Consider the following 15,089-nt stretch of genomic DNA (forward strand, 5'->3'; position numbering starts at 1 on the left):
AGACGTACAAATTTAAACAAGAATGGTAAATATGATGTTCTCTGATGATTAAATATATCTATATTAGTATACCTTTGCGTAATAAGTAACGTGACAACAGAACACCGTTTAAAGAATATATGTTTTCTAATCTACGTGCTTCAATTAGATCTTATTAAAGTTTGAAGTATCAAGCTTATGCATACATCTTATATGGGATTTATAAATGATTAATAAACTTTTTTGAGGAATATTGGGTAGAAAAGCAGACATTTATTTCTGGTCTATAATGAGTTATTGAACTATATTCCCTTGATTAAAATGATCCATGATTGATTAGTTACAAATGATTAACTGTCTTTTAATCATACCAGTGACGACATAATACTTTATAAAAATCAAAATACTTGAAACAGAGAAAGAAAACATTTATTTTGGTTAATCTATAGACCTTTTGGGAACTATTTTATAAAGTCCGTAAACTATAAGTTTGATGAAGTCGATTTTATCATACTTTCCACTCGCCTGTGTCTTGGGTTCGGCTTTTTTTTAATCAAAGTTTCTTAATTATTATGAAAAATATCCGATTCCCTTTGGTCGTTTTAGTAATGAATACGTGATAAAACTATGACAATGTCAATTTCGTTTAAATAATTGTCAGAACTGAAATTCCTTTTCTCTTTGTTATAAATGTGTATCAACAAAAAATTCTACATAAACTCTTTGGTCTGTAAGGAAGGATAATTTTACAAGTCATGAACCTGATGTTCATTGGTTGTCGTTTGTTGATGTGGTTCATAAATGTTTCTCGTTTCTCGTTTTTTCAATAGATTAAACCGTTGGTTTTCCTGTTTGAATGGTTTTACACTTGTCATTTTTATGGCACTTATAAACTTGCTGTTCGGTGTGAGCCAATGCTAAGTTTTGAAAGCCGTTCTTTGGTACATAATGGTTTCAATTTTACAAATTGTGACTTGGATGGGGAGTTGTTTCAGTTTGTTTAAAATTTTTATTGATACATTACTAGCCCCAGGGTAGAGGAGGATTGAGCGGCTCCAGGAAGAGAAGAATTTGGCGCTCACAATTGCAAGCGTATTTATACCCGCTTTACTCTATGTTCCTAGCATAAGTCAAAAGTCTGTAACTCAGTGGTTGTCGTTGTTTGAGTTTTGACATTTTTTCTAATATTATGTCTGTTTGTTGTCAATATAATAGATTTTGAGCGATTGTCCTTCAAATGATTAGTTTAGCAAGCTATAAAACTAGTTTCAATTAAGCCTTTTTAAGGAAAATGTAATGCCTGTACCACGACAGGAATATGACATTTGTCTTCCAGTCGTTAAATGTGTTTGCGCTGTTGCTTTTGATAAGGAACTTTTTGTTTAGAATTTTCCTTGGGTTCGGTATGTTTGTTATTTTACTTTATACAATATTTGTTTTTCGTTTATTGTATGTAGTATAAATCAGCCTGTTTTGAATGGTTTCACAATCTTCATGCTTGTCCTTGATGCGACTGTCATACAAGTGAGATATTAATCCAGCAGCTAAGCTACTAAACCAGGTTTAATCCACCATGTTCTACACCAGAAAATACCTGTACTAGACAGTTGTTATCCATTCGTTTAATGTGTTTGAGCATTTGATTTTGCCATTAGATTAGGGAATTTTCTTTTTGAATTTTCCTCGAATTTTTGTGAATTTATTTTGTTTAATTTGCTATACGGAATTGATTTTGCTCTTGGTTGAAGGCCTTATTTTTTTAATACCATGTCCTGTAGTTGTTGAATAATCGTCATATAGGTCTCTCTTAGACAATTGTCTTATTAAAAATCGTACGCCCTCTCCTTATTCTAAAACTGAAGTTTCTCATTGACTTTCCCACTTCCGTTTTATTGTCGCATCTGATGATACACTTCATGTAACACTGCTATTTTTCTATTCATCTCTTTTCTATTTATTGCATTTTGCCATTAGGAATAGTCATGTATAATTATGTTTAACACCACTGTAAATATAAAATGTTTACAAATTGGGATAAGACGAAAAAACGGAAGTGGGAAGATAGAAAGTCAATGAAAGACCTATCGATAAATAGAGTCAGCTAATATAAAAACAAAATTAATCTTTCTTACGTTTCTATCAGCGGGATGATTGATAGGTTTTAAAGTTTCCAAATGACGCTTGTAAAGTTAATGTTTGAAAGGAATGTGCTATAACAATGATTAACTCGTAGAAATGTTATACTTCTGTAGGTTACTAGAAGGTATCTTTCTGATGAATGATCGAAAAACATGGGATCGCTACTTCATTAAAAAGCTTGAAGATCTAATTAAAATATCTGACAGATCAATAAGCACCCAGGTGTAATTCGGCGGAAGCATATGTTGTAAACCGGCCTCCATATTATAATCCGATTATTCTCTGAACTTTTGAACCAAAGAAGACACTGTGTCCCAACATTTCCATGACTAGAATTACTTGTGAATATAATTATTAACTAGTATCATAAGAATATGAAGAGCATTTTACAGGAAAGTGATGAATTGTTAAAATATACTGGTATTTTGCTCCTTCTTTCAAATCTTTTCGAAATGAACATACCTGTGACTGTATTTGCAATTCATAACTAAAATGAAACAATTTAGTCCATAATAATACCTATGAGTCAGCTGATCTACTCATACTGATAAATAGTGTCACTGTGTTCAAGCTGGGTATTAGTCCTGCAATATATGTATACACACCACGAGATAGGGGTAAATTGATCCCTACGACTTGAAGAAGAAGGGGTTGATTTGACTTAGCGTTAAATACTAACAGCAATGTTAATATTTAAATCACTAAGCTAACAGTTGTTAGGAGTCTGTATTCAGCGGTTGTCGTTTGTTTATGTGTTACATATTTGTTTTTCGTTCATTTTTTAATATAAAAAAGGCTGTTAGTTTTCTCGTTTGAATTATTTTACATTTTCATTTCGGGGCCTTTTATAGCTGACTATGCCGTATAGGCTTTGCTCATTGTAGAAGGCCGTACGGTGACCTGTAGTTGTTAATTTCCGTGTCATTTTGGTCTCGTGTGGAGAGTTGTCTCATTGGCAATCATACCAAATCTTCTTTTTATAGGTATTAATGATTTTGCTATCCTTGATTAACAGTAGTTTCTGATCATGATTTTTGAATGAATTTCGCAATAGTTGGCATTTGTTGTTTTGAAGCAGTTCAATGTTTACTGTGCATGTTTCTGTTATGGAAATATATACTTATTTTATGCAAAATAAAAAAATAGCACATATTTCAACAAGTCATCAATTTCTTCACACTAGACAAGATAAACTACAAGCAAGTTAAGTTTGAGGACTTGAGAATATAACTATCTTTCTGGATTTGAAGGGTTATTATTTTAATTGTTGTATAAAACCCATTCAATGTGAGTTTCGAAAAAAAATCATTTAGAAGTAATTACAATTTTTAAGTGTAATTGTTTCATCATCACCCGTCCCATACATCATATTGATTTCTTTTTCGATTAAGAATAATTCAATCAGTGTCAGAAAAATTCCATTATTCAAACTGAATTCTTTACATAATTGTGTGTTTCGCCTATCTGATTTTTTTTTCTAATTTTTTTAAGATGTAGTGAGGTAATTTTAAAAAAAATCTAGTTCAAAATCAATATAATAAACAAGAAGAACATTAGCTAGAAAATTATAAACAGATTATGGAACTTCTTTTTGAGATATTTGATTTTAACAACATGGCGGGAAAGGCTGACTCGGTATTTTACCTATATTTAGCACTGACATTATTTGGGTCTCAAATCGTAAGAAATGAAATCTAGAACCTGCTTAAATTTTGGTTAAATAATATGACCTTTTATGAGATACTGAAATTTTCTTTAAAAAGAAGAGTGCATGATATGGGGCAAAATCCTTTACCGTGTATCATACGGAAAATACCCAAGGAGTCAGAACATCTGTTGAAACCTATACACTCGGTACGGTGCAAGTGACGTTGGTCAGATTTTACTAACAAAGATTTTAAAATTCATAGTTACAGTATACCTTATTCACCCAACAGATAATTTATGTGACGAGTTTATATAAACAAAGAATTAAACGAGCAAGAACTTCTATTTAGCTGGTATTAGATAAGTCTACAAGTTCCAGCCTCACACTGAGCCATGACTTCGCCTCAGCTGGCGACTGATGAAGTTACCTAATTAATATATTAAACTACGAAGAAAGTGATCAAATTAATTCGTGGCCATATATTTATTTTGTGTAAATATCCAGACTATCGTATCTCATATAATAAAATAAACACGATACAAGAAAATGCTTTGCGTAACGGGCAATTCAAGCAAACACTTATTGATACGTGTTCTGAGTAAATGATTTCGCGTAAGTTTGCTTGTTACCTATGTAGTTACGATTACTTTCAAAGCTAGCACACTGAAACAGCTTGCTTGTCTCGTAACATAAAGCGTGTTTTATTGGTAGAACATCTAATGTTATAATCTTTAACACTCAAATTTTGTATATTCTTTCATGTGTCTTTAATAGGTACACTGGTTGAAAGGGATTGAGGTCTAACATTTTTGGTATAAAACTGTTTAAACACACCACGTGTTCTTGTATCTGTCAAATGGCAGGCTTGTCAATGACGTTTTAGTTCATATAACTTGTACTAGTATCTGGTTAATGGAAAATGTTTGATAATTTCTTGTCGATTAAGAAACTGACATATTGAATAGACGTGTTTGTATTGTTTAAGTCTATTTTAGCACGTTTATATATTTTATTATTATTATTATTATTATTCATGTCATAGAAATGCTGTCTTGTGGTATGTTCTCCACATCTTCTTGTATTTGTATGTTATATTTGAAGTCAAGTAAAGCATCTTATTGATTTTATAAGAATTAATTTGAACTTTCAATGGTTTTCTGTAAATTCGTTACATAATTGAATATAACTTCAAAAATTGGAAGTAGTGCGTAGTAGTATTTCATCCTAGTTCATCCTTCATCATAAAAAGTCTTTATTTTTCTATTCATTCACAATATACGTCAAATATAATATGGTAAAAATGTTATCGCAACAATGGTGACGTTTTTTTTTCTATAATTTGTGAAATTATAACTTGCATCAAATGATATAAACCATTGTCAAACAATTAGAGATCTTTTATAAGCTTATAATAAAATGACCCTTGGGAAATCACCTCCTTATTTTATGGATCAAACATGAATGGCGCTTCCTTTACTATAATATTGTAGGGAATATGAAGAAAATATGTTAGTCAATGGTTAATTATTAAATCAATCAGATCTTCCCACCAATATAGTCAATGTTTCGAAACTGTGACATCATGTTCACTAAAAACTTTCATTTCTAGTTCATTTTTTATTTGAACAAAAAATCCGGTATTGATATTCAACCGCTACAGGTATGAAAGCCTCTTGAAGATTTTTATAGTACAAAAAGTTTGTTTAAATGAATATTACCGGGCAATGACCTACTGTTATGTTGTACTTCACAAGAAATAGAACGAACAATCTAAATTAATTTGGGATTTTATTTTTTGTTGGAAACTCAAGGATGGATATTGTAGTTTCAATGGTTAAATAACAAACTGGTAAATTTCCATAATTTATTTATACAAATACATTGATTTCGTTAGCCAGAACTTGTGACATGATAGTTAAATCGGATCTTTGGCGAGCCTATGATAACGTAGTGAAAGACACATCATATTTATTTAATATATACAAGGCCAGAGATAATATACATTGACAAACGCCGTAATTTAGTAGAACCCACATTTAATTATTATTTGAATTGACACTCAGTGACAGAGATAATTCTTCATTTACGTATATTCTTACAGACAAAGTCACCTTCATTGCCTATTTAATTGATGACAATTTCATATAGAATAGGTACCAGATTCAAATTTGCAAAAAACTGAAATCAGTAGTACATGTCCATGTAGAAAAGTATTATACAGATAGATTGGTAGCGATTTAAATTTACAAGCAACTATTTGTTACATGTATATTGAGGACGCTAACATTCTTATGCGGTACAATTGTAAACCCTTTTTTGTTGAGCCATACTTTAACGTGCTTCTCCACAAAGAAACAACAGTGAGTCCTTAAGAAAACACATCAGAATGTTACTATAGTTCAGAGCCGACCATTCTTTTCTGGGTATTTCCGCTGAGCATCTATAATGTTTCACATATGGGTCATTTTCAAAAAATGTCGAATTTTGAAATTGAAAAATTTAGTAAAAGTTACTTATTCAAACAAACCTGTACATAAGCAAATCAAAACAAACAGAACTTTAAGAACAACATGTTAAAAGATGCAATCTTAATGATGTCATACAAGAATATCTTGAAACATTTTGTGATCGGTGGTACAATATTTTGTCTCTCCTGTTACCATTTTCAAAAGAAATTTTTGGTTATTAAGAAAAGGTTTAGATAAAATGTTAAGCTTGTTTTACGTAGCCAATTAAATGGTTTTCAAGAGAATAAACTTCTATATATATTCATTCTGTAAAATAATAGATTATTTGCCAATTTTTCAGGTTGTACTAAAAAATGCCTCCAAAAATTGGTTTTCAAAGGTTGTAAAAATTACCACCAGTAATGCAAGTCTACGATAGCAATTTATATTGTTCGGCATTTTTTCACCCTTTCAAGTAAATTCTTCATAAGTTAGTTTACTTTTTTCTTTATTACATTGGTGATTATGGTTTTCTATTTTGACTTTCGTTTCCAACACGTTATTGCACTTTTTACAAGCATACTGTTGGTGTAATAAATCAAAATTGTTGGTAACAGCATAGACATGAAAAAAAGTACACTCTATTTTTTTACACTAAATGTCTTGAAATTTCTTTTCTCTACACTGTCGTTCAAGAAACGTGGCGTTTTAAATGTAAAGATTACTTTGCACTTTTGAAGTCAACACTGACTGATTATATATTCATAGAGAGAACAATTTAACGGCTGATTTAAGTAGCGGTAACAGGATGGACATGAACCTCCCGTACGCTGATTGAATTTAGTTTCTAGATAATATGTTACATACAATGATAAAGAAGCTACGATTGTTTGTTAGAGTAATAATTAACGTTCTTAAAGTCACTTTTGCAGATATCAAGGCGATCAGAAAATTGGAAAAAAAATCATTTGAAATGTGTATTTCTGACACTGTACGCACATAAATACCCCCAAAATCGGCCTTAAATACAGTTTAATCTTATCAAAATAGATGTAAGGTGTGTTTATTATTACTGTTATGAATCATAAATCCGACAAGCTTTCATTCAAACCATTACAACTGAAATTTCCATTAGAAATAAAAAAAAAAAAAGAAAAAAAAAAAGCATGGGTGTACTGAAAATTTGACATTTTTTGAAAATGACCCATATCGTCTATAATTTGGGTATTGTCAGCATCAGGAGCATATGTGATGTGTCCATACATGAAGATTTAAGCTCTTAGGAAGGAAGGTCGAGTTCAACTAATTTCTTGTTGGTGTAGGTTTTTTTTTCTGTCTATTAATTTTCGATAAACCTATAGTTTCGCTGTGATACTGCTAATCTCATTTTAAAAAAATGTCTCTATATCATGATTTACATTTTTCCCAATATTATTATTGTTTTAATAAATTAATTATTGTCGACGAAATTGTCTAAATAAATGGTATATGTTATCTATGAAATTTCATGGTGAAAAAATAATCTTTCATGAACATTTTACATTTTTGCTAATTTTCGCAATCCATATGCAAAGTGTAGTCTTTCTAAAAATAATATCGAAATGTAAACATTTATATACGGCTGCAAATAGGACGAAATCGTCAAGTTATCTTAATTTTTTTATCATGCATGATGTGTAGGGAGATCATCATTAATCGAATGTATAAATCATACTCATCTTGGTATACCTGTCTAAATGTTTGAAACTAGAAGAGAATAATGTCCGTTTAAGTTTACGATTAGGTTGATAAACATACCGCAATGTATGTTCGCCCAAATAATAATTTACATACATGTAATGTGTGCCCCACTTATATTCACCTCAAATGCAATTCCTATGTATCTACAATTCTCGTTTGTACTTATTTTATGTTTCTGACATTTGTCAATAATTTCTTTTTAATCTCCATTTCCCCTTTTGTGTAGAATCCTTTTAATATATTTCCAGCTATTTAGGTATGATCATTGTTGTCAACGTTAAACTGTAATACATTGATTTCACCAAGCGTCAAGTCACACCCCTTCTTATAGTGTATTAAAGAGAATCTTCGATTTTCTCCGTTTAAAAACAAAAAAACGTTATTTGTTTTTGCGTATAACGTTACAGCATATATGTATAACTATAGAACAAATGTTATTGACCTAAATTTTTATACTTCTTTTTCAATCTGTATCAACCGCCCGTACCTTAGTCACTATTATTTAGATAATTAGCAATCATTGAGTATTAATCACCTATACTTTAAGGACACACTAAAAGACAGGCGAAAGATGCCATATGAACATTTAAACACAAGTATGAAATAAACTGACAAAGCCATGGCAAAACAAAGTACAAACATGCAAAACACAAACAATAGTATACAAAACACAACATAGAAAACGAAATACTGAGTAATACACACCCCTCAAAAAAAAAACCGTCGTGTTGTTAATGCAGAACAAAATTTAAAAATGCCAAACTCCAATGAAAATTTAAAAGGAAAGTCCCTAATCAAATGGCAAAATTAAACACATTAAACCCGGGAATAAGGCTAATTTGGTAGGTCATACTCGAGAAAAAAAGGAGGACGGTATTGACGATGCGACGAGATTGGATTATTTGATTATATGTATCCTTATTCGCAGGGAAAAAAAGCATGAACCAATTGACGTTAACCATAGACGCTATTGCATTTCATTATATTTCAACAGATACCCAAAATTATTGAAGGCCATCTGCAAAACCGCATTTTGATTGCACATTGCATAGTTTATATTCTTTTAACAAGCCAAAAGATAAATAAACAATAGGTCAGATATATAAAAGAAGCAATGAAGTAGAGAAAAGATCGTTTCTACTAACGTTCATTTTACAGATATTCCATTAAGCTTCAAATACAAATTAATGGCTTTCCTTAGGATTTAAATGAGAAATACGACATAACTGCATGTTTCATAACGCTTAAAGTACTTCAATGACGGCGTAGGTTCCATATAAACTGCGATTGTGTACGCCTGAACAAGGTTTATAGAACAACGACATGATACTTAATCGCAATGTCACAGGCATTTACTGTGAAAACCGGAAACTCTTTTTTCATCTGTTATATAATAATAGCGTTTCCGTGACGAAAACTCAAGTGACATTTAACAAATATTTTTACAAGAATACAAAAAAGGTTGTTTACATTTTGCATAACAGTTTTATCATTCAGCTGTGAAACAGCGCAGTTTTTTTCGTATTTTAAACATATGGAAGACCTGCTTTAATGAATAATCCAGATTCTGAAGTGATTAGGGACATCAAAATAAATATAAGTTAATATTAAGCCGTTTTTGGATTATTTTTTTTTTAAAAATAGCTTTATATGAAAATAAATGTTATTTAGATTGTGTTGGATACCTGTCTCATTAGCAATCATCCCACATTTCCTTGTTTTATATTGAGAGCCAGAGATCAAATACTATAATTTAAGACGGCATAGTTAAATCTTTACTATTCACTTCTATGGGGAAAAAACGTACAAACCCTCAATTCCGTTCTCAATTTTAAACTATAATGTCCTCGTACAGAACACATCTTTCTTGGATAAACTCTTTCAGTTACGCTCGTTTCGAATACAAAAGTTAGAAAATAACAGAAAATTGTTACAGAACAGAGAAAACGTTGCAACTTCATAATTTTTTAAATGAAAACTGATACCAAAAGTGTATAATCATTGTATATATGACTCCTTGACAAAAGATAATCACTGACGTACAGAAACATGGCAGTATATAAAATAAATAAATCAAATGGAACCAGTTGGTAGTAGCCATACTGTTAACCTTTCATTAATATTTAACTATTCAAAATATGTAAGTGAATCCAACTTGACTCTGTAATCGGGATCACCTCTCTGAACTATCGGGTTTTACCTTTCTGAACTGTACAACCGTTTATCGAAAATCATCAACAGCAACATTGATTGTATGTCTTTTGCATCATACGTTATCTTTAGAAATACTTAACCTTCTCTTTACAGTTACTTATTACAATTCCGTCAGTGAAACAATTAATTCGAAAAACATTTGTTTTATTTTCGTTTCAGGTTTGTAGCTATTGTTCATCCGATAAAAGCACAGATTGTATGTAACAGACGTAAGAATATTGTAGCTGTCGGCGTTATATGGATGATATCGTGTGCCTGTGGGATACCTACAGTGTTATACAACGAAGTCAAGTTGATGATACCTCACGCCGACATATCGTTTTGTATAACAATCTTTCCTAATCACCAGTTAGATAATATAATCTTTAAGTTTTTAGAGTTTACATTCTATTATTTCATCCCAGTGTGTATACAAATAGTTCTATATGCCATCATTGGGAGACGCCTGTACGCAAGCACTGATGAACTTCATACTAAATTTCAAATGAGAAAAGAACTAAATAGAAAAACTGACCGAGCTGCAGAAACTATAAAAGCTCGAAAAGGTGTTGTGAAAATGCTGGTAGCAAGTGTTATTGTTTATACATTATGTTATGCCCCGCCACAAATTTTGTTATTTTATAACACACTCTCCAAGACGAGATTTCACGAGACATGGTCCTTTCAAGTATTTGTCAATATTATTGCATATGTAAACTCAGCTGCAAATCCAGTGCTGTACAGTATATTCAGTCAAAATTTCCGTCGTAATTTTAAGCGTTGTTTATTCTGTATGTGCATTAAATATAAACATGAACCATATATAAGAGCTAGATTTAACTCACTTGACTCTCGTGGAATCTCGAGAAAAGTCAGCACTACGAGAACTACAATATCAAGACTTTGAATCAAAGATTTATTATTCTAGGAAACGGGCTGGGATTTGTTGATCCTGATCGCGTTTTATTCAACAATATGTTTATCTTTGTTTGTGCTTTTTTTCATTTGGGTTTCATCCATGCTTCATTTCGAAAGAGAGGCTACAAATTGTTTCACTCATGCTATGTCCTCATTATATCATATTTACTTATATTATGTCCCTTTGTAATGTCTTTCCCAAGTTCTTTCATTAGAAAATAAAATGCATGATATATTTTTTTTAACTTTTTCTTGATAAAGATCTTCTTATTTGTTGATAACGATACATTTTGGTATCGTTAAAATTTTGTAATTTACATATTAATATGTCTCTTTGGATAAGGATGTTAAGTAAACGTCTTTCTACCCTGTTGCTTTGTCATTTTTATAAATACTCTGATTATTTCAGAATGTACAGGAGTTTAAAATGACTCAATAGAAAATTAGAACTAAAATATAATTTTTACGATGCTCTTTTCATTGATTGCTCTAAAGAAACAACTATCAATTTTGAATATAAGAAAAGGCATAGCATTCCTATTACCAGAATCAATTATTATATTACAGATTATGTTTATCTTTCTTCGTTTCTAAAATGCCGTTTCAAAACAAATTTCCAAGAAAAAGAAAGTTACATGTTCCAAGGGTACTTGTCTTGACATAAACTGATTTATAATTTTGTTTTCCCTTTTGAAATGTACCAAAAAATATATTTATATTTTCCCTAGCTTTCCATTTCATCTGCAATTGGCGTTCCTGGTGTAGGTTGAGCCAGTAAATCGCAACTAAAATTCTATAAATTAAAAATATATTTTCCGTTTCCATTCTCAATGTTATCTTCGATTTTAAAATTCAAATCTTTTCAAATTATTATATTAAAGCAATGTCAGGAAATGTGTATAAATTCGGATATTTTTGTTATAAATGCCTTGGTGAAACATATCAGAAAGCGAATAAACTCATCCAGTCTGATAGTTTGAGATTAACAAAAGATCTTTAATGTTTGCTCGAAAATCATGTCAAACATGTCACAGGTTGTTTTTATTCATTTCAAATAAAATATAAGTATCACAAAATCAAATCATGTACATAATACTTAATATTTGTTGATGTTTTTATCTTTGTATATATTTAAAGTATATGAATATTCATCGACCTTGTCTACGGGTCTTTATATTTTTTGTTTTGTGTTATTGATAATAATTCAACAAAAATGTATTTGTTTTGTGTTCATTAAAAAGTTTATTTCATGTCAACTATGATTTGTGATTTCATTTATAATTCAATTATGTAACTAAATATAGTATAAAAGGTTTGCTAAATACAAACTAGGTAGCAATTCTGGTATCTTCCACGCTTTATATATATAAACAGCTTATGACTTTCCCTTTTGATTATTTTTAAGAGTAATGTTGCTTTCTTTCACTTTCTCATGGTATATTTTGACACCTTATGAGCATGAATACAAAGTTTTCATCCACCTTGTGCAGTCTCAAAAATAATGGTTTGTCTCAATTCAACAGTTGACCAAAGTTAGTGTTCGTAAAAACAGGCAAACATTTGCCCCAAAAAACCTGGTCAGATTGGACGAGCTCGAAAAAAAGTAAGTCGACAAGAGCTAACTGTATGACGCGTATTTCATTCTATGCAATAGCTATGGGATTTGACGAACTCCAAACGAAGTAAGATAAGGACTAATGATATAGTAACCCTCTATCCAATAATGGTAAGACCGTACATTCGAAACCAAGTAAGACAAGATACTACTTAAGCTAATCAATATTTCTATAGGTATCGGAAGATGTGATATGAGTGCCATTGAGACAACCTTCCATCTACGTCACAGTTTATATAACACGGAATTCCAAAAAAAAATCACTAAGGGAAAGTTTGTGATTGTTTTGGCTTTCGAACGTCATTTAAATATAATATTTAACATTGCCATAAAAGCGGGAGGTTTGGCATGCCACATAACCAGGCTCAACCCACTATTTGTTTCTTAAAATGTCCTGTACCAAGTCAGGAAAATGGTCATTGTTATATATTATAGTTCGTTTCTGTGTGTGCTACATTTTAATGTTGTGTTTCTGTTGTGTCGTAGTTCTCCTCTTATATTTGATGCGTTTCCATCAGTTTTGTTTGTTACCAAGATTTGTTTTTTTTCTCAATCGATTAATGAATTTCGAACAGCGGTATACTACTGTTGTCTTTATTTATATGGAACAGGATCGTCGTTTTCGTTTATATTTCTCTGCCATGATAATGACAGTTGTTTTCTTCTTGAAATATTCTTTTGTTTTCTTTTGCCTCTTTTTCTCTCCTCTCGTCAATGAACAATACAAATATCTCATCATGAAATATAAATAACCAAGTTTAAACAATATATTATCTTGTGTTATGACATGTTTCACAAATCCAATGATAAAGATTTGCTGGCTAAACGGAATCTATTGATTCAATAGTTGTGATTTACGAAAGCTAGTGTCTTATAAAAATATTTACAGACACCATCAAACAATGTTCACAGATGACAACGGATAAATTCCATTTGTCATAAACATAATCCTGTCTTCCTTTTTTTTCTTTGATGGCCATCGCCGAGTGCAATTTCCTGACATATATTATATTTTATTGCATGTAACACCTGACTTTTTACTTGTTGAAAAACAGATAAAAAAATAGTACCAGAGAGACAGACAAACGCATAAGTCGAAAATAAAATGAAAACGCTATGGCTAAGAAAGAAAAATACCAACTGGATGTGTTAGCATGTCAAAATGTCCTATTGTTATGTTTATTTGTGTATTTATTTGTCCTGAATGTTCTTGCATTTATTTGTACTGTAGTCCTGTCATGTAATGTTGTCACTTTAATGTTTTATTAAACATTGTCATACAAACGCGAGGTTTGGCTGTTCTGTACCAAGTCGAGAAAATGGCCATTGTTATATTATAGTTGGTTTCTGTGTGTGTTATATTTTAGTGTCGTGGTTTTGTTGTGTCGTAGTTCTTTTCTTATATTTGATGTGTTTCCCTCAGTTTTAGTTTGTAACCCGGATTTGTTTTTTATTCCATCGATATATGAGTTCCGAACGGTGGTATACTACTGTTGCCTTTGTGTTATAGACAAGCAATTGTACACAAAATTCAACATAGAAAAATATAGACTGAGCTATATGAACCCCACCAAAAACTGATGTGATATCAGGTGCACTGGAAGGGTTTAGCAGATCCTGCCCCACATGACATTGTGTCACCTGTCCTGTAGTTTATGGTATGAGAAACCTGGATCTTATAACATTCTATCCTTGTTTTGCTATTGTTAGTTGGTTTTTCAATTATTTGTGTCTATAGTATCATTGAATCTTAAGTTTTACATTTTGTCTATGAAGCTCATTAAAATTATCAGGCTTACGATTTTGTACACCAACAGGAAGTTGTTGATTGAAAATGGATTGTCCTAGTAAGCAAACCAATGAACCCCTAACTGTTCTAACGGAGCAAGCTGAGCCAATTGAATAAGCGTCCCCTGCTATGTTTCGAAAAACGGCTCAGTAAAAATTCACACAATGTTAGGATAAAAAAAAAATAAGTCTAAAAATGGTCGATTGGGTTTCAATATTGTTAAAATTTAAGTTCGTGTAAATCAGGTTAATCATGTATAATGTTTGAACTTTCTTGAAACCAAATCTGATAGCACAAAGCAAAAACAAATATAACTAAAGGCAATGTAGTTAATAAATGATCAAATATCGTAAAATTTCATAAAAGTATCTAGACTTATAATTTGGTACTTCAAACGCGCATTTAGTCGACATCATACTTATCCTTTTACATGTTATGACAGTGTAGGGTCCATAACAGCTTTAAGTGAATACGATACAAACATTCGGCAATGTATTTACTTATCTACATGTATGTACTTATCTACATGTATGTACTTATCTACATGTATGTACTTATCTACATGTATGTACTTATCTACATGTATGTATTTATCGCATTGGTTTTGCATTTTATGCATAT

General features: G+C 31.1%; 1 protein-coding gene across 2 annotated transcripts in view; it reads left to right on the plus strand.

Annotated features, from left to right (window-relative positions):
• LOC143070459 (neuropeptide receptor 15-like) overlaps positions 1 to 12,310 on the plus strand; it is a 48,741-nt gene extending 36,431 nt beyond the window's left edge. For both annotated transcript variants that reach the window (XM_076244742.1, XM_076244743.1), the window contains one exon: positions 10,327 to 12,310. In XM_076244742.1, the coding sequence (XP_076100857.1) occupies positions 10,327 to 11,053 (727 nt within the window). In that variant the 3' untranslated portion in view covers positions 11,054 to 12,310. The remainder of the gene's footprint in view (positions 1 to 10,326) is intronic.
• The last annotated feature ends 2,779 nt before the right edge of the window (positions 12,311 to 15,089 follow it).

The sequence above is a fragment of the Mytilus galloprovincialis genome, chromosome 4 (genome assembly GCF_965363235.1).
Source record: "Mytilus galloprovincialis chromosome 4, xbMytGall1.hap1.1, whole genome shotgun sequence".
Classification (NCBI taxonomy): domain Eukaryota; kingdom Metazoa; phylum Mollusca; class Bivalvia; order Mytilida; family Mytilidae; genus Mytilus; species Mytilus galloprovincialis.